This window comes from Heloderma suspectum, chromosome 4, assembly GCF_057233095.1.
Source record: "Heloderma suspectum isolate Gila_16-S chromosome 4, 16-S_ref, whole genome shotgun sequence".
Classification (NCBI taxonomy): Eukaryota; Metazoa; Chordata; class Lepidosauria; order Squamata; family Helodermatidae; genus Heloderma; species Heloderma suspectum.
In genome coordinates this window covers 241,238,983-241,259,667 of record NC_139461.1, presented here as the reverse complement: position 1 = coordinate 241,259,667, position 20,685 = coordinate 241,238,983, and the positions used below count along the sequence as shown (strand labels likewise).

The 20,685-nt window shown below is 43.1% G+C and overlaps 1 protein-coding gene across 1 annotated transcript in view; it reads left to right on the top strand.

Annotated features, from left to right (window-relative positions):
• The window catches only part of FKBP5 (FKBP prolyl isomerase 5), an 82,000-nt gene that overhangs the window by 13,195 nt on the left and 48,120 nt on the right, over nt 1-20,685 (top strand). Inside the window, exon 2 of the mRNA XM_084852938.1 lies at nt 20,303-20,429. Within this exon, the coding sequence (XP_084709064.1) occupies nt 20,325-20,429 (105 nt within the window). The 5' untranslated portion in view covers nt 20,303-20,324. The remainder of the gene's footprint in view (nt 1-20,302; nt 20,430-20,685) is intronic.

Genomic DNA, 20,685 nt, shown 5'->3' with positions numbered 1-20,685 from the left:
TACAGGCAGGTAGCACAGAATTGCAGGGATGGCGTCAGGAAGGCTAAAGCGGAGAACGAGGTGAGGTTAGCGAGGGATGCTAAAAACAACAAAAAGGCTTTCTTCAGCTACGTGCATAGTAAAAGGCAGAGGAAAGAAATGGTTGTTCAGCTATTAAATAAGGATGGCAAAATGATAACAGATGACAGAGAAAAGGCAGAGGTGCTCAATTCCTACTTTGGCTCAGTCTTCTCCCAAAAGAGGGTCTATGACCCCCCTGGCAAAGGCGAAGTACAGGCTGAAGGGGCAGGATTGCAGCTTGAGATCGACAGGCATATGGTCAAGGAACACCTCATTACTTTGAATGAGTTCAAATCTCCAGGGCCAGATGAACTGCATCCTAGAGTAATAAAGGAACTGGCAGAAGAACTCTCAGAACCGCTGTCTATTCTCTTTGAGAAATCATGGAGGACCGGGGAAGTGCCAGATGACTGGAGGAGGGCTAACGTTGTCCCTATCTTCAAAAAGGGTAAAAAGGAGGAACCTGGGAACTACAGACCAGTCAGTCTGACATCAATCCCTGGGAAAATTCTGGAGCAGATCATAAAGCAATCCATCTGGAAGCACCTTGACAACAATGCCGTGATTACTCGAAGCCAACATGGATTTGTCAAAAACAAGTCCTGCCAGACAAATCTGATCTCATTTTTTGATCAAGTCACCTCCCTTGTAGACCGTGGGAATGCTGTAGACATCATATACCTCGACTTCAGCAAAGCTTTCGACAAAGTGCCCCATGATATCCTGATGAGCAAACTTGCTCGAAGTGGGCTAGATGAAACAACGATCATGTGGATCCACAGTTGGCTACAGAATCGGACTCAAAGAGTGCTTATCAATGGGACCTTCTCAAGCTGGGGAGAGGTAACGAGCGGGGTACCGCAGGGCTCAGTCCTGGGCCCAGTGCTCTTCAACATTTTTATTAATGACTTGGAGGAGGAGGTGCAGGGAATGCTGATCAAATTTGCAGATGACACAAAATTGGGAGGGATAGCTAATACTTTGGAAGACAGAAACAAAATTCAAAGTGATCTGGATAGACTGGAGTGCTGGGCAGAAAACAACAGAATGGCATTTAATAGGGACAAATGCCAAGTTCTGCACCTAGGAAAAAGAAACCAAATGCACAGTTACAAGATGGGGGATACGTGGCTCAACCACACTACGAGCGAGAAGGATCTTGGAATTGTCGTCGATCACAAGCTGAATATGAGCCAACAATGTGATGTGGCTGCAAAAAAGGCAAATGCTATTTTGGGCTGCATTAATAGAAGCATCGCTTCCAAATCCCGGGAAGTACTAGTTCCCCTCTACTCAGCACTGGTTAGGCCTCATCTGGAGTACTGTGTCCAGTTCTGGGCACCACACTTTAAGAAGGATGCAGACAAGCTGGAGAGGGTTCAAAGGAGGGCAACAAAGATGATCAGGGGACTGGAAACAAAGTCCTATGAAGAGAGACTGAAAGAACTGGGCATGTTTAGCCTTGAGAAGAGAAGACTGAGGGGAGATATGATAGCACTCTTCAAGTACTTGAAAGGTTGTCACAGAGAAGAAGGCCAGGATCTCTTCTTGATCATCCCAGAGTGCAGGACACGGAATAATGGGCTCAAGTTACAGGAAGCCAGATTCCGGCTGAACATCAGGAAAAACTTCCTGAGTGTCAGAGCAATACGGCAATGGAACCAATTACCTGGGGAGGTGGTGGGCTCTCCCACACTGGAAGCCTTTAAGACGAGGCTGGACAGCCATTTGTCAGGGATGCTCTGACTTGGATTCCTGCATTGAGCAGGGGGTTGGACTCGATGGCCTTGTAGGCCCCTTCCAACCCTACTATTCTATGATTCTATGATTCTAAGCACAGCCTTCCTTGATACCATGCTGCAGTTACAAAATGACAACTTTCCCCAAGTACAATGACAGCCTCAGGCTCTGGCACTACCCCACTACAGCAAAGTTACATAGTGACAGGCTTCCCTGATCACTACTTTGAAACTGCGCAACTTGGGAAACTGCTCACTTTTCCATGAAGAAGCAAACCTGTGCAATAATCCACTACAGCATCTGGAGGCTCCCCATGAAGACACCCCCCCTGTGCAATGTTGCCCCATTCCAGCAAACTGTCGGAGTTATAGCTCCCACCCCCTTTTTCCTCTTATGTGCACTTTTCCATGAAGAAGCAAACCTGTGCAATTATCTACTATAGCATCTGAAGAATCCCCATGAGGGCACTCCAGCTGTGCAATTTTGCCCCATTCCGGCAAACTGTCAGGGAGTTATAGCTCCCACCCCTTTTTTCCTTCTCTGGTCACTTTTCCATGAAGAAGCAAAATAGCCAACGGGGGGGGGGGGGGATGTGAAATTGTGCTTTGCACTTCAGCACTAAAGTGCTACAGCAAACAGAAGTGGCTCTGCCATCAATGTGTGTGGGGGTTGAAATGTGTAACTCCATTGTATCGCTACAGCACTGTAGAACTTTAGCGATTTTGACACAAGGCTTCTTGCCAGCACTGGGTATAGGGGGGAGCCTTTTGCGCTTTCACTTAATAGCTAAAGTGGTAACAGTGCTTTAGCCCTATAGCAAACAGAAGCAGCTCTGCCAGCAATGTCTTGGGGTGGGGGGAATGTGCAACTCCACTTTATTGTCACTGATTTTGGGCAATAAAGGTGTCTATGCCAGCAATGGCTATGGTGGGAACTGTGCAACTGAGGGTTTTGTCCTGATTTCCTCTCCTTTGAGAGTAATCACACAGGGTTTTTATGATGCATTGGGTGACTCCCAACTGGGGGAGGTCATATATGAAGTTTGGTCCTGATCCTGCAAATCTCCAGCGCTTTAGAGCCACTGCACCCTTGTCGAGGTGGTGCTGGAAGTGCCTTATTAAGCCCCTATACTTCACCCCACACATCTCCCCTCTCATTGGGATACTGTAGAAGGTTGAAACAGGCTGCTGCAATGTTGTCAATGGGATGAAACAGCACCACTGCGCAGGTGGGAGGACTACAGTGGGACAAGGGGTGGGGGGATGATTCAGATTACACACAGTAGCTTAATAAACTACTCATAGTAGTTTATTAGCCTGGTCATGTGGTGGGGCATCATGGTCTATTTAAAAAATAAGCTACTGTGAGCGGCTTATTAAGCCACCATGGCTTAAAGTGACATCTGAATGCAGCCAGTAGCTGCATTTGAGAAGCTCTGGAACAGGCTGGAATTAGGACAGGCATTAACAGGCTTTCTCCATTCCTCACAATGCACTCTTTCTTCCTCCAGTAGTAATAAGGAGAAAGATACACTTATTAGAAATGATATATCTTATTAGAAATGAGCTCCTGTGCTGGTACTGATAGGTAAGGGGAGTTGATTTGTTGACATGATTTCCCAACAAAGGATGATTCCTTTGAGTGATTTCCATACGTCATGGAAACACGGAGCATGCATGAATACCTAAATAAATATATTGAAGTTTAACTAACTGCATTGTCACATTCAGTATGAAACTTAAAGGACCTGCTTCCCTATGTCCTGTTGCAGTCTGTATAATGAACTTATAACATCCTTCTGACTATACTGCAAGCCACATCTATACCAATAGGGCACATAACATGTTCTTGGTGGTTGTTCCACAACTGTGTATTCCATCCATGGTTGTAAACAGCCCAAAGGCAGAACCTACTAGTATTCTAGAAGTAGTTATAAGACTTCTGTATTTAGGCTACATTTTAAAGACCATGGTCATACCTGTGGGGATGGAGATAAGTCACAGTTGGGGACTGAGGCTTTCAAATTTCACCTTGTGTATTTTCTAAAATGTAGGTGGCTTTGCTTATTTGGAACTTTAAGACGTTGTGGCTTGTCTTAAGGATTACAGTTAGGGTTGTGGGAGAAGCTGCTGAAAGTCTAAATATTGACTCAAACAGGCTTTGATAACCGTATAGTGGTAAATGTGGTAGTGTCTTTTTATTAGTAGGGAACAAACTGCACTCATGAGCTGTTCATATATCAATTTTTCACATCTGTTTAGTCATGGGAATTATGTGTGAACCAAATATTAGGGAACAATTATGTTGGCTTAGTCTGTGCAGTTGCAGCACAATGTTGTGTATGGCTTCTCAGAGGTAAATCCCATCAAATTCAATGGCACCTTCAATGGCCCCTAGGTAATTGTTTATAGGGTTGCAGCCTTACCTCTGCCCTCTACAGTTTTCATTAGACTGCAGGCCAGCTCTCTAATTAGTATTTTTTTTTACATATTTACGTACCATTTATTACATATGTAATAAAGAAAAGCTAATGTGCTTTTTGTGGACATAAAATATTGCCAAGGATGTGTTGTTGTTCAGTCGTTAAGTCGTGTCTGACTCTTCGTGACCCCATGGACCATAGCATGCCAGGCCTTCCTGTCCTCCGCTCTCTCCCGGAGTGTGCTCAAGTTCATATTCATTGCATCGGTGATGTTATCGCCAAGGAGGTAGATACAGGTAAATTGAGTGAACAATCTATTATGATGCATCTCTGCAGCTACTGCTAATGATAGAATTCATGAATGAGCTTCTAGACCTGGGCCCCCCAACATGGTGGCACATCTTGGGGGCTAGAGGAGATGGCGGGGAGTGAGGGGGCATTTTGTCTGTAGTGTGTGTACATTTTGACTGTGTTGGAGGGTGGGTGGGGTGGATGTGCTGTAAGTTAACTGACTTATTTACTTGTTTTGGTGTGTGTGTATGTCCTGGGAATATCAGAAAGCATCACCAGTTTGCCTTCTGTGAAATGGGTATTTTGTTGTGCTTTGTGTGGGCAAATAATATGATTTTGCATTTGGGGCTCAGACTCCACTTTTACTTTGTACTGTTACTTGGCCTAGTTACTTGTCTCTGAGCCTCACCAGTTTGCCTTCTGTGAAGTGGGTGTTGCAGGAGAAAACGGTGGGTTCAGAAGAGTGGTTTTGTGTTTTAGAGTTCAGGCTTCATCTCTGCCTTGTATTCAGTTCTTGGTCATGTTGCTTTTCTTTTAGCCTCACCAGTTTCCTTTAGGAAACAGGTGTTTTGTGATGGGGCATTCCCACTATGACAGCCATTGTGTGAATGGGCAAACCCCCCCTCCATGGCAGCCATTTTGTGAGAGCACCCACAGCACTCAAAATTCCAAATTGCCCACTGGCCTAAAAGGGTTGGGGATGCCTGTTCTAGAAAATTAAAACCTAATAGAAACATGGAATTCGCCATGCTGAACTTAGAATTTTTTTTTATCTTTCAGCAGTATTATATAAAATTAAAATGGCACAACTAAAATATATACGAATATGATAATAGTATAACACTCCATACAGTGACCATTCCTCAAACATATTATGCAGTGTGCTATCAGTACTACTTCAAGTAGAGGTTGAAAACCTTTCCCTTCCTCACTTATGTAATCGCACAATTGTGCAATGTTGCATAAGCACACTATAGTAACTAATGTGGGGAGCATTTCAGTATTGCTGCTTCATAGTCTTGGTGAATGTAAGCAGAGAGGTATAGGGTAAACTATGGGATGTAATTAATCTCTTCCATTAAAATTCCCTGAGTAGGGGAGCATTGAAAGGGGTGGGCAACAAGCCTCTTTCATTCGTGGAGCAGCACCTACGCAGTTGATGACGTTCAGTCTACTCGCTGGACTCCTCCCACCCAACCCTAAAGTACGGCAGCTTCACGTGCTGTTTGACCCATGAAAGCAGGTTTTTAGGTATTGTATACTCTGCTTTTATTGCTTTGTGTGCTGCTGACAGACCAAAGCGGTTTCATGAAAATCCGGATATAATCAGAAAATGCTTCTAAAACCATTACCATGTAGATTGGGCCCTGGAAGAGTGGTACTGCGAGGAGTGGTCGGGGATTTTGCCTCTCTTACCAGGCATCTCAGTAGCCCTTTCAAACAAGCCATCCACAAGCCATTGTGCAGGGTTTGCATGTCACAACAAGCCACTCTAAAAGCAAGCCACCCTGAACAACAAGCTATGGTTTAACAACCTATTCTTATGCCATCATGCCAGGTTTGGACAATCCGATATGCCACTCTGAAACAAACAAGGGTGACAACCCACCATGGATTGTCATCTCGTGTGGACCAAGTCACTGAGTTTGCTGACTCAGGCATTGTTTATGCTAGCTGTGCCTAATGGGGAAGAGATTCAGACTTCACCTTTTGATCTCTGGTCCCAAAAGTAGTTGAATTAAAGTGGCAGCACACATGTCCAAGTCATCATTTATGGACAATGCAGATGTGCATTTGAATGGCTAACTTTCGAAAAGCTAGCTTTCCCTGCATTATATAAAGAAGTGGAGGTGGGTGGGAATCTTTTCCTGATAGTTTTGGAAAACCTCAGTTAACTGTATATGCACGCCATCCATAATTGTTAGAAACTTGGATGGGGAGGTGACAGAGCACCCATATGCATCTTTTCACTATGGCTATTTATTGATTGTGTGGAACTGGACCTGAAATGCAAGGGAGTTACAACATATTGAGTGAATGGAACTTCTGCCAAGCATTGATTAGACTTCACCTATTAGTGTATTGGCAATAACTATATTGCCAAAACCTGAACACATTGTATGACATGATTTGCACAATAGGTCATTCTGTGGGCAGAGTGACAGCTAGATGGATATAGTTTCTTCTGGACTTTCTGCCCCCTTCTCATTCCCAGTCCACTGATTGCATGTACATGCAAGTAGGAAGCCTAGCTTGGGGACTGGTATTCAACCTGTTCTGGATGGGGTCGCGCTTCCCCGAAATATCAGGTTCATAACTTGGGAGTGTTTTTGGATCCTATTGCTGGCCCTGGATCATCAGGTGGCAGCAGTGGCAAGGAATGTATTTGCATAACTACATCCAGTGTGCTAGCTGCAGCCATTCCTGAGTCAGTCTGATCTGGCAGGCAACAGTTATCTATACCTCGGTTCATCACAGTTCGACTATTGCAATGCTCTCTATGGGGGGCAACCCCTGAAATGCACATGGAAGCTTCAATTAGTACAAAATGTGGCAGCTTGGCTGCTAACATGGTACATGGTATCATGATCATATCACCCAATACTGAAAGATCTGCACTGGTTACCAGTTGTTTTCTGGGATCAATTCAAGCTGTTGGTTTTAACCTTTAAAAATATAAATTGCTTAGGGGCTGGGTATCTGAGGGACTGACTCTCTTGGTATGAACTTGCTCTGCTATTAAGATCAGCAAAAGAGGCCCTTTTGAAGTCACCCTCACTTGCAGAGGATTGCTAGTCAGGCATGTGGGAAAGTGCGTTCTCCTTTATTGCTCCCAAACTCCGGAATGCACTCCCTTTGGAGTTACGACTGGTCCCCACTCTCTCTGAATTCAGGAAGAGGGTAAAGACACATCTTTTTAACTTGGGTTTTTTAATTGTTGTGGTTATTATGGCTTTTTAATGTTGTTTTAAATGTTTTACTATGATTTTATTTGATTATGGTATTTATGTTCTGAAATTTTTATAAACTTCCTTGGTTGGTTTCAGAAAGGCAGTATAGAAATACAATAAATCAGCCAATCAATCAATCAGAAAGAAAGAAAGAAAGAAAGAAAGAAAGAAAATGACCCTATATAAATAAAAATAATTGACGATCTCTAAATCCTGTATGTAGTGTGTGGATGATATTATAGAAAAACATTCAAATAAGAGTGAATCCAGCATATCTGGAGTTCTACTTCAATACTACTTTACTATGCCATCATGCCTTGTTGAAGCCTCCCCCTCCCCATTCTTTATGGTCTCTGTGCAGTCATACATATGGGATCTGCACCTGTCCAAAGCAGCATTTCATAAATTTCTAAAGCTCAGCAGAGTGTGGGGCTCCTGCCCTTGAATGGGAAAACCCTGCACCCCTACATAGTTCAGGGGCATGGCCAAGTCTTTCTCCTCAAATTCTTCCTGAACAGCATGACAGGGAATTCTTTTTAGAGCCTTAGAAATATTTCTTCTTATAACTGCTTCTTGAAAGATATTATATACTAATGAGATATAAAGGATGGAGTGCTTTCCCACTCAAATTGCCAATCACCTGCTGTTTTTCTCCCAACTGGACTCAGACTGAGAGAGAAGCCACTACAGAGAGAGCTGTTTTGGGGTGGGGGAAAGGCTTCCACACACCCTACCCCGTTGACATGATAACCTGCATCCCTCCTGCCCCAGCCACTACATACCTTTTGAAACACATTGGTTGGCCTACCATCCCATCTAGTTAGATTCATTGCCTATTGCTCTTTGCACGTGGTAAATCTTGTTCTGGTATGGCCACTTAAAGTCATCCATTGATTATTATTCGAATGTGTGCAGGAAAGACACCAAAGCTCTGGGGGTGGGGATATTGCTTCCCTGTGGAAGTGATCTGAACACCTTTGAACTGCTTTTCTATGCACTACATTAGTTGCAACTATTACTGTTAATTATATTGTGGCTCCTTGCTGCAGCTTTTTAGAAAGTTTAGGGAGGAGCTGCTTTAAAGTGACAGCAGCATTCTTGAGGCAGTAAAAATCCATTCAGGTGAGGGAGATTCAGTCAGAGAAGCCACTGAGGGAATTAGATTGACAGCACAGTCTGAACAATGTCTATGCAGAAGTAAGTCCCATTGAGTTCAGTGGGTCGTTGTTGTTCAGTCGTTCAGTTGTGTCCGACTCTTCGTGACCCCATGGACCATAGCACGCCAGGCCTTTCTGTCCTGCGCTCTCTCCCGGAGCGTGCTCAAGTTCATATTCATTGCATCCGTGATGCTATCTAGCCATCTCATCCTCTGCCGTCCCCTTCTCCTTTTGCCTTCAGTCTTTCCCAGCATCAGGGTCTTTTCCAGGGAGTTTTCTCTTCGCATTAGGTGGCCAAAATATTGGAGCTTCAGCTTCATTATCTGTCCTTCCAATGAGCACTCAGGGTTGATTTCCTTGAGGATGGACTGATTTGACCTCCTTGCAGTCCAGGGCACTCGTAAGAGTCTTCTCCAGCACCACAGTTCGAAAGCATCAATTCTTCGGCGCTCAGCCTTCCTTATAGTCCAGCTCTCACAGCCATACATTACTACTGGGAAAACCATAGCTTTGATTAGACGGACCTTTGTCGGCAAGGTGATGTCTCTGCTTCTTACTATGCTGTCTAGGTTTGCCATAGCTTTCCTCCCAAGGAGCAAGCGTCTTTTAATTTCATGGCTACAGTCACCGTCTGCGGTGATCTTGGAGCCCAAGAAAGTAAAATCTGTCACTGCTGCCATTTCTTCCCCTTCTATATGCCAGGAAGTGATGGGGCCAGATGCCATGATCTTAGTTTTTTTAATGTTGAGTTTCAAACCAGCTTTTGCACTCTCCTCTTTCACCCTCAACAAGAGGCTCTTTAGATCCTCTTCGCTTTCTGCCATTAGGGTGGTATCGTCTGCATATTGGAGGTTGTTGATAATTCTCCCAGCAATCTTAATTCCGACCTCTGATTCATCCAACCCGGCATTTCTCATGATGTACTCTGCATATAAGTTAAATAAGCAGGGTGACAATATGCAGCCTTGTCGTACTCCTTTCCCAATTTTGAACCAATCGGTTGTTCCATGTCTGGTTCTGACTGTTGCTTCTTGACCCTCATACAGGTTTCTCAGGAGACAGGTAAGGTGGTCTGGTACTCCCATCACTTTAAGAATTTGCCACAGTTTGTTGTGATCCACACAATCAAAGGCTTTAGCGTAGTCAATGAAGCAGAAATAGACGTTTTTCTGGAATTCTCTTGCTTTCTCCATGATGCAGCGAATGTTGGCGATTTGATCTCTAGTTCCTCTGCCTCTTCGAAACCCAGCTTGTACTTCCGGTAGTTCTCGGTTCGCATACTGCTGAAGCCTAGCTTGTAGGATTTTGAGCATCACCTTGCTGGCATGTGAAATGAGCGCAATTGTGCGGTAGTTTGAACACTCTTTGGCGTTGCCCTTCTTTGGAATTGGAATGTAAACTGACCTTTTCCAGTCTTGTGGCCACTGTTGAGTGTTCCAGATTTGTTGGCACATTGAATGCAGCACTTTAACAGCATCATCTTTTAGGATTTTAAATAGCTCGGCTGGAATACTGTCATCTCCGCTAGCTTTGTTGTTACTAATGCTTCCTAAGGCCCACTTGACTTCACTCTCTAGGATGTCCGGCTCAAGTTCAGTGAGCACACTATCATGGCTATCAGGGACATTCAGATCTTTCCTGTATAGTTCTTCTGTGTATTCTTGCCACCTCTTCTTAATCTCATCTGCTTCTGTTAGGTCCCTGCCTTCTTTGTCCTTTATCATGCCCGTCTTTGCACAAAACGTTCCCTTGAGATCTCCAATTTTCTTGAAGAGATCTCTAGTCTTTCCCATTCTGTTGTTTTCCTCGATTTCTTTGCATTGTTCATTTAAGAAGGCCTTCTTGTCTCTCCTTGCTATTCTCTGGAACTCTGCATTCAGTTGGCTATATCTTCCCCTTTCTCCCTTGCTTTTCGCTTCCCTTCTTTCGTGAGCTACTTGTAAAGCCTCATCAGACAGCCACTTGGCTTTCTTGCATTTCTTTTTCTTTGGGACGGATTGAGTTGCTGCCTCCTGAACAATGTTACGGACCTCCGTCCATAGTTCCTCAGGCACTCTGTCTATCAGGTCTAATCCCTGAAATCTATTCCTCACCTCCACTGTATATTCATCAGGGATATGATTGAGGTCATACCTGAACGGTTTAGTGGTTTTCCCTACGTTCTTCAATTGAAGCCGAAATTTTGCAAGAAGCAGCTCATGATCTGAGCCACAGTCAGCTCCAGGTCTTGTTTTTACTGACTGTATGGAGCTTCTCCATCTTTGGCTGCAAAGGACATAATCCATCTGATTTCGATATTGACCATCTGGTGATGTCCATGTGTAGAGTTGCCTCTTGTGCTGTTGGAAAAGAGTGTTTGCTATGATCAGCATGTTCTCTTGGCAAAACTCTATTAGCTTTTGTCCTGCTTCATTTTGTACACCAAGGCCATGCCTGCCTGTTATCCCGGTGATTTCTTGACTTCCTACTTTAGCATTCCAATCCCCTATGATGAAGAGGACATCTTTTTTTGGTGTTAGTTCTAGAAGGTGTTGTAGCTCTTCATAGAACCGATCAACCTCAGCTTCTTTGGCCTCAGTGGTTGGGGCATAGACTTGAATTACTGTGATGTTGAATGGTTTGCCTTGGATTCGTACTGAGATCATTCTATCATTTTTAAGATTGTACCCCAATACTGCTTTTCCCAGGTAAATATGTATAACATTGCAGCCTTTAGTCTGTGCAAGGAAAGGGTTAGTCAGTGCAGGAAGGAATTACTTATTTACAACTGAGACCTGTAACAAAATGTTGCAGGGTATCCTCACCCCCGTAACAGGAGTGCTCTAGTTCAGGGAAGTTGCCACCCTCCTCCAGAATGCTGTAAACTGTAAAAGGCTAAAGCAGGCCAATTCACTCTTCCTCCTTCCTCCCCTACTCCGTTTTCCACTGATTCTTAACATTCCATGGCTCCTAGAGCCCAATGAGCAGGCTCAGTCCTCCCTGAGTTGTTTTTTGTGTTCCCCCTTTAATGTTTTGTACTTCTGCATGCTTCATAGTTTACCATGCTGATACCTCTCTTTTTTCCTTAGTGGCTTCATTTGGTTCCCAGTCCTTTCAATATAGTTCTCAATTACCTGAGTTCATTATTTAGACAAAACACATCAAAATGTTGCAGTATATCCTCTCCTCATAGCAGGAGTGTTTGTGTTGAGCGTTCCAGCGAGCCATGTCTTCCTACAGCAGGGATAGGGAATGTGTGGCACTTCAGATGTTGTTGTACTACAGCTCTCATCATTCCTCACTACTGGTTATGCTGCCTAGGATTGAAGGGAGTTGTAGTCCAACAATATCTGAAGGACCACATGTTCCCCACCCATGTCCTACAAGATATACTATAAGCTGCAAGAAGGGCTAAAACAGGGAATTCACTCCTTCCCCCTCCCCCCCTTTATGTTTTTCCTTTCCAACTTAGATTCACTGTTCTGTGACTCCTGGAGACCATTGAGCATGGTTATCCCTTGTTAGGTTGTGTTTGAGGGGGGTGGGGTCCCCATTACTTTTAATTTACAAACAAGCCATGACCTTGTTTTGGATTCATACTGTGCATTTAGCAACTAGGTTTCAGAAATGGGGATATAAATCTTGACTTTTAAAAAAAGCTCTATTTAATTGTGACTTTTCAATGTAATCCCATTTCCTGAAATTTTGAATAACACTTGATAAGTAGAATCAATGTGGTTTTCTTTCTTTTTTTAGAACTGTTTAGGTATTTTTTAAATTAAAATGTTGATTGTAAAACATGTAAATCTAGGAAAGGCTGAACAGTGCTATAGTAGACTTGAACAATACATTTAACACAAAAAATATTTCTAACTTTTTGTTGAACTACAATCACAAATGTTTTTAACTGATGTTGAGTTAAAGAATTTAAAATGTTAAATATTTAAGTCTAGAAAAGTTATAGGGGTAATACATGCCTAGGTCTGAAGTTTGGAGCATTTGAGTATATTTCTAATTTTGAAGAAGTTCCAGCAAGAACACAATGTGCTTTTTTTGGTAGTGAGTCAGGTATCAAAATAACTAACTAATGTGGTAATATAGTACTAAAGATTTTTTATTTTCCAAACAGCACAGCTAGGCTAGCAGAGAAATAGCCTTATTTAATGGCAGCTACGTAGAGTGCAGTATTTTTTAACGTAATTCTTGTTCCAATATGTGATAAGCTTACGGTATATACTAAGCAGTACCAAGCATCCATGTCAGATCAAATGAATGTTAGTTACATTATTCATAGATGTGAATTCCAGTATGCCAGTGGGTTAAAACGCATTTGATTTTTATGTAATATGAATTCAGAAGTAAGGAATCCCACACATCAGTAAACTTTGTGCACACTGCTCTATATGGTCTCCCCTGCCAGTTAGATGGTCTGTGCTGATATCCTTTTCAGGAGGAGACAAGGGTATCTATAAACTTCCACATTGACAATTTGCAGCTCTGATTGTTAGTGCCCACATTCCTGGGTACTAGATGTGTTTCCCCCCTGTGTAGCACCATTTTGCATGTGTGGCAGAAAGCTTGAATTATGTATGAATTACTTTTGCTTCCTGTAAGATTATTACCGTGTATGTAGGAACATGTGCAGAATCTTATGTGAAGTCAGTAACTGGGTTTGCACAACACGACAACCCACCATGGGCATAAACTCCAGCTTAAAACCAGACTTGATACAAATGCGCTTCGAAATAAACATTTTCAAAGGGGTTTTGCATAGTGCCTTATCACCACCAAGAATGCTCTAGGATCTTGGCTACCTGTCATACTTCAGATTGCAGGAGCACTCACCAAAGTGCCTTCTAGAAGACTCTTTATGCTGGGGCGGATCGGTAGGTGGGTTATGGAACCGTATTATTATTTGGCAAACTTTATGTGCTGATCTCAAGCATACTTGGGTTCATAGTGTTGGACATGGAAGTAACTCCTATAATATTGGGTAAAAGATAATTCTGCATCTGTGACTTTCTTTACAGACATAATGCTCTTAGGTGGATTTTTTCTGGAAAAAGACGAAGACCTAATAATTTGGTTTTCAAAATTCTGTTTAGATGTGCATGTATATTCTGAATTGTGATCATTAGCACAGATGGTTGCTTTGTTTTCTAGAGTGCATTGATTACCAGCCTTCTCAATCTGGGGAGATAAAAATGTTAAACAAGAGCCAATATTTTCAGTTACTTGTACTAATGTGCTGGGTTGTGTTTGTGAAACAACAGACATGCAAGAATAAAAATGGTAGAATTCTGCTCTTGAGCAATTTCTGAATGCATTTTTCCTTAGCTGGTTTTAAAATAAGAACTGTAGATAGTACACATTGTGCCTAGGCATTTGTGTTTCTTTCTGGTTAATGATCAGACATAGTACTTTGTTCAAACACTGGCAAATGTTGCTTTCTAGAGTAGGGCAACATTTGATTTTTCACACTTCCTTTTTGTGCAGCTCAGTTAAGCGAGTCTTATTTCATTTTCAGTTAATGTTGTTTATCTGTAGCTGCACTTTAAATGTGGAATAGCCTCCAGATGTTTAGGTCAAAGACTTGATAGAGGTTTTCAAAATTGGTTTATATAATATACAGACATGTTAAGTTTCAGATCATCTGTAGCAATGGGGAACAACAAAACAAATGAGTAGCCAAACCCCTTCTTTTCTCTGTGCATAACAGCTCTATAAATATGGTATTCTCTGGCTGCATGAAGCTAATTCTAAGAGCATTGTTTGTATATAACCAAGAGGAAGCAATTTTCTCAACAAATTGATGAGGGTAGGGAGAACAACAGGCCAAAACCCATTAGTAGAATGTAGACATTAAGGATATAACAGATTGACCTGAAATAAAACTTGGGCCTTGCCAGCCCAACATTGTCATTGTCAGAGCTGAGGATTTCTGTTTCATGCAACTTGGTACTGCCACTAGGGTTGCTAGCTTGCAACCCTGAGGATCATCCTGTTTCTTTTTAATAGTCTTGAAGCTGAGAAAGAGAATGAAGCAGTCACATCTCCTTCTCTGGTCCTGTCATACCCTCCCTCCCTTTGCTGGAACATAGGCAGGAGTGGAAAGATGGGACTGGTGAAGGGCCAAGGCAGGAGAAGTTTTGATATGGTCAAAGCTCACCAATGTCAGAAGTGCCAAACACATAATCCCTGTTCTGGAGGAAAGACAGTACATTTTTTCTCCCACTGAGCTTCAGGGAGTGTTGAAACATCGAGGCAGAAATAGCTGAGAGATTATCAGAAATTTGACATTGAACAATGAGGAAAAATTGGTGAGATGTATTCAGACAATACTTTAGGAGGGGAATTCTCATCCTGTTAAAACTCTTTGGTGTGCAGATCCCCATACTGCATTGAGACAGTAATAATGAATGGCACTGTGCAACATTTATTGGTATTTGGGACCTTTCCAACCCCACAATTTATCCGCTTCCCCTTGATGTCAGAGATGTCAGGCCCTGTCAAGAGAAGTCAGTCTAAATGTTGCACTTCCCATAATGGCACTAAACACAGCACGCATAACACTTAAAAGCCTCTTTCCCATGTGTCAGTCCAAATGTATATAGTGTCTATACACCAGCACTGTACGTCTCTGGTGTAGAGATGTATTTCAAAGCCACATATGGAAAGAAGCTTTAAAATATTATACCTTCTACATGGTGCTCCACCATGGGGAAACCATGTTTTTGTAATCTTAACATGAAGCTTGTTAACATTTGCTGTAAGAGTTACGGGTTTACACCTCTAACCCTTTCCATCTTGTGTATAAAACAGAAGTAGCCCTCCAGATGTTGAATGATTACAACTCCCATCATTCCTGACCATTGGTCATGCTAGCTAGGGCTTCTGGGAATTGGAGTCTAACAACATCTGAATGACCACAGGTTCCCCATCCCTGGTATAAATGGGAAGTATCTTTCAACAAGCCTCATTCCAGCTAAGGGGGAGATAAAAGCTATTTCAGAGGTCCCCAACGGGCTCCCAAGGGCACAGGTGTGCCCGTGAGGCCTTTAATGGTGCCCTCGAGGTGATTTATATGTATACAAGGCATGTCTGCAAACGTCCTGGTTGCTCTGTCTATTTAAGTCTGTGGATCTGTTTGCTCTATGTTTTTAAGTCTATGGACCTTGCAGTTTTGACATGTCCCCTTGCTCTCTGGCCAAATAGGTTACGTTGTCGTTACTCCCATGCTGTGCCTGCTAGGAGCAGGTGTGAGTAGTGGGTGGCTGTGTCAGAAGGGAAAGTATTCCCCTTGAATGCAAACCAGCAGTATGGGGATGGGACCAAGTGGACTGGGGTCTTTTCCATCTGAGAGGGGAGCATAGGCAAGGAGAGGGCATTTCCTGCCTGCTTGTTAACCCTCCTATCTGCATTTCTGGGAGTGAGGGGGATGGTGCTTGGTCTCCAACCCTTTATTTTTGTGTGTTTGGGAGCTGTGGTGCTTGTCCTCTGTGCCTTTCTGTTTGTTTGTTGCGGGGGGCGGGGTAAAGCAATAGAATTTCCGGCCTGTTCATTCATCTACCCATGCTGCTTTACCTCCAGGCTTTTGTGTTTGGAGTGGTGGTGATGCAGGAGCAATTCCCAATCTCCCCCATGGCCGCCTGCCTTGTATTTCCTGTGGCACTCTGGATGTTGTTTGGTGCATGTGGGGAGCACGTGCAAAGTTACGGATTTTGCTGCATGCTCAGTCACAAGCCTGCACAGCTTTTGTTCACTGTGCATACTAGATTTCTGGGCTCACTGGCAGCTCTGCCCAGCCCTGTTTGTCTGTTTTGCGGTACGCGGTGGTGGTGAGGGGGGAAGCCAGAGCTTTTCTCTTCTTGCTTGCCCACCTGACTCCTTTCTGTTGGTGGTGGCTGCCAGAATAGGCATTTCATGCAGTGGCTAGATGCAAAGCTATGGCATTTCCCTCTCTTCCCTCAGTTTTGTTTCTATCCACCCCACCACCCCAATTTTCCTGGCCCTTTTCTGTCCCTTCTTCAGTCTGTTTTCCAGTGGCAGAGAGGCATCCCTGCTTCAGCTCTATCCTTCCACCATCATGTTTTCAGAAACTCCTCAATGGCACATTTCTCTCCCTCCCTGTGTATGTGCTTATGTGATATGGGGTGCCTGTGTGTGTGACTGAAGTTGGTTATAGCCCATGAAAGCTTATGCCAGTTAGTACTAACATGTTAGTAGTGTTTTTTATGGTGCCACACAAGCCTCATTGTTGTTTTTAAAGTTGAGTTTTCCAGTAGGATTAAAAATGGGTACTCTCTTACTCATGATTTCTACATGTGATCTCCCCAAAACCACCTTAAAATCACAGATCTGCAATGTGATCTGCAATTTCAAGTTGGTTTGAGGGAGATTCCATAAAAAATCATGATGATCCATGCCTCTGATCCTTCTATGCATGCTATGGGTGTGCTGGCAAGTTTGGATGTTTGTATTGCTCTGCCAGGAATGTTTGGATGTTTGTATTTCTGTTGTATTTATTTGTTAGCAAATTATTTCATATTTGAACTATTTTGCAGTCTTGTCGTCTTTCTGACCTGACCCCCCCCACACACAGTGGCCATTTTGTGAGTAGCCATGCCCCCCCCATGGCAGCCATTTTGTGAGTAGCCATGCCTACACAGTGGCCATTTTGTCACTGGTGCCCATGGCACTTTGTCAGGATTCCAGATGTGCCCACAGGCCGAAAAAGGTTGGGAGACCCCTGAGCTATTTCATACTCTTTCAAGCAGTGTTGCTCAGGGAAAAAAATGCTACAGTGCTAACTATTCAAGAAACTTCTCTAAAGTGCAGTTTATAATAAATATAATTTTCTGTGCTGTCCATTATTTAAACATTTTAAATGCCCTTTCTTTCAGGATTTATACAATGCTTTTTCAATTAATGATTTTTCGTGCTGGCTACGTTATTTTTGTAGACTGTGGGAAGTTTCACAGTCATAATTATTTGAATGCCCATGCTGTGCAAAGTGTTGCTTTCTGATTCTGTGTCATGCACTCCTTGATTACATATTGCTAGGAAACAGTTTTTAAAAACATAAAGACAATCTTTATGAAGTTGCACTGCTTCCCCATCCAAGTTTACTAGATCTTCTGTCACATCTATTGAGGTATCTAGGCTGCTTGTATTCACCCACATCCTACACCTGTTGCATCACTTTCCCACCTGCCTTACACTTACAATTCTAGATCTTAGTTACTGCAGATTAGGGATTATGACACCATTCCAAAACTGGGCAGCAGAACTTCACAAAGACCTGGTCAATGCAATTAATACTCCTATTTTACAGGTGAGGAATACTGAGGCTGAGAGAGAAGGAGTTAACACAAGCCCAGGAGTGACAGATGATTTTTTAAAGTGCATTTTTACTTTTTGTTTACTTGGGAATCAGAAATCTTTACTGATCTTCTACAAATCACTTATAGAACTGCCAGTAGATCCCAAACTACCTTCTGCTTGCCCCCCACGCCCAGTCCACTGAGAACTGCAGCCAATCAGGGGATCCCTGAGGCACGTGCTGCATATGTGGGTTGGAGAATGCAAATGCTATATTTTAAGTATGTATATTAAAGGTGGGATGGAGTGGTGGTGGCAGAAGCATGAAAACTGTTTGGGTTGGTAGAATTCCAGCTGATTGGTAACCCTGGTTCCAAACATATTACTGCTATTAAAATGGCTGGGTAATTTATTTTGTGTGTAGCATTTTGTTTATGATTAAGAAAAACTAGCCTTAAATTGTTAGGTAGTATATTCCCCATATTTGAAGACACATTGTAAAAGTCATTTGGTAATGATAATACAAATGGTTAATGTTTTTTTTTTAAGACCTGTGCGCAGCAAGATTCTAAATTTGCCATTTTCTGTTCTTTCACTGCAATTGAGATGCTTTAAATGTCTTTTCTTGTCTTCCATGTACAATGGAGAATATTTTAAAAACAGAATTAAATTATTGAATGACTTGATACTGTATTGCAATCCCATCTCCTTTCTGTGTGTATCAATTTGCTTTTGAATTATTCTGTTAGAATGCCCAGGTATTCCCATAAAGCTGGGGTGAGGAAGCTGTGGCCCACTGCACTTGGCCAAGTCTCCTACAGCCTAGAATGTCCCAGCCCTCTCCCTACCTCAGCAGGGAGACTGGAGTGCTTTGAACATGCAGATATGCCAGATCCATACTATCAAAATGATTCCCTGCCTGGATATTGGGGGGAGAAAAGAGAAAAGGAGGTAGCAGAGACAAAGAGGAAGTGGCTGTGTCCACTGCCAGCATGCAGCCCCTTTTATTACCCCTGAGAGAATGCAGCCTTTGCAGAAAAAAAGGTTCCCCATCCCTACAATAGTTTTATTATTCCTTTCATATTGACTCAGTCATTACCATGCTGAGACATCATGCTGACATAATAGGTAACAGCCTTTCAGGGTGTTTGAACCCTGGAGCCAATCCACATGGCTGATTTAATATGGAAGGAGAGCACCCCACCACTTTCCTCTGGAAAAGGCACATTTTCTGAAAGCGCTTTTGGTGCATTGTTTTTCTTAAACACACTTTTCTTAAGCGCTTCCACTGCAGTGTGCCATGTCCCCCCACATTAAATCCTGGGCGTGCCTAATTATGTGACTTGCCTGTGACCTTGCAGTGACCTGGTTGAAGGGTGGGGCTGCTCTTCCCCCCCTTTTCCCTCATTCCCCTTTTCCCCCCATTTGCAGTAGGGCCGCTTTCCCATTCAGAATATGTACCCTGTATTACCCATAAAAGCACACCAGCGCAATTTCTATAATCCACAGTTGCACAATAGTAGCTTTCTCCACTCACAGTAACCAGCCCCTATTGCCCATTCATAAAACTGGGGTTGTGCTGTTTCTGAGCTTCACAATTGCCCAGTAGCAGCTTTCGCCATTCAGAGTATCTAACCTGTATTTCTCATTCATCAAAGCGCAATTGTACTGTTTCTAGCCTTCAGAATTGAGCAGTAGTTGCTTTCCCCATTCTATGTGGCCTTATTTCAGATCACAGTAGCAAGGGGGAGCTTGGACAGTGGGGAGAAACCTTTCTCATTCACTGAGCTGCACCTCCAGGGTTTCTAGCCTTCAGAAATTAAGCAGTAGTTGCTTTCCCCTTTCTATGTAGCCTTTTCCATTTTCAGTTCATCAGAGCACAGTAGCGCACTTTCAGTCATCCAAGATACTACAGTAGGGGATTTAACCCTTTCATATTTTGCAGCTTGTTTTCCCATTCAACTTCTCATCTTTTACAGTTCCAAATGGTGGATGAGAGAGGAGAGGTGTGAGGTTAAACTAAGGGGACTTAATTCAGTGCTTCCAAACTTCCCTGAGCAGGGGAGCTACAGGGGCGGGGAACAAGCCTCTCTCATTAGCTGAGCAGCACCTACCAGGTTGATGACATTCAGTTCTACTCAGCTCATCCAATGCAGAAGTATATGGATTTCAAGCACTGTGTGACCTGTGAAAAGTGGGGGTTTAGGTACAGTATAGTCTGCTTTTCTTGCTTCATGTGTCCCTGACAGACCAAAGCCGATTTCATGAAAATCCAGATATTTCCTGAATGTGGTTCTCATTCCATTCTCATGTAGATCCCACCCCCCTGTAGGACAGGTTAGCATTCTTCATGCATTGTTTGTGTCTGTATGTTTGCAAAGGCTGTGCCTGTGAAATGAGACCATGACAACTGATGAGGCTACAAAGAAGGAAGGAGAGGTCCACACAGCAACTCTTGCTGAACAAGGCGAAGATATCACCCCAAACAAAGATCGAGGAGTTCTGAAGGTGAGGCTGTGGGAGAAGCTAAATCTAAATGTTCCTTCTCCAGCTCTACAAATCTGAAACATACCTGGTCAAACAGCAGCTCCGCACATTTTTAACTATTTCCATTATAGTAAGGCAAGGATTCCCAATCTGCTGTGTTAAGGTCTGTTTAGCATAACCAAAAAAAGCATTCTTCTATGTATAATAAATCCAGTATATACTACACTTCCACCATACATTGGGGAAGGCATATGGGTGCCCCACCGGTTACTCAAAT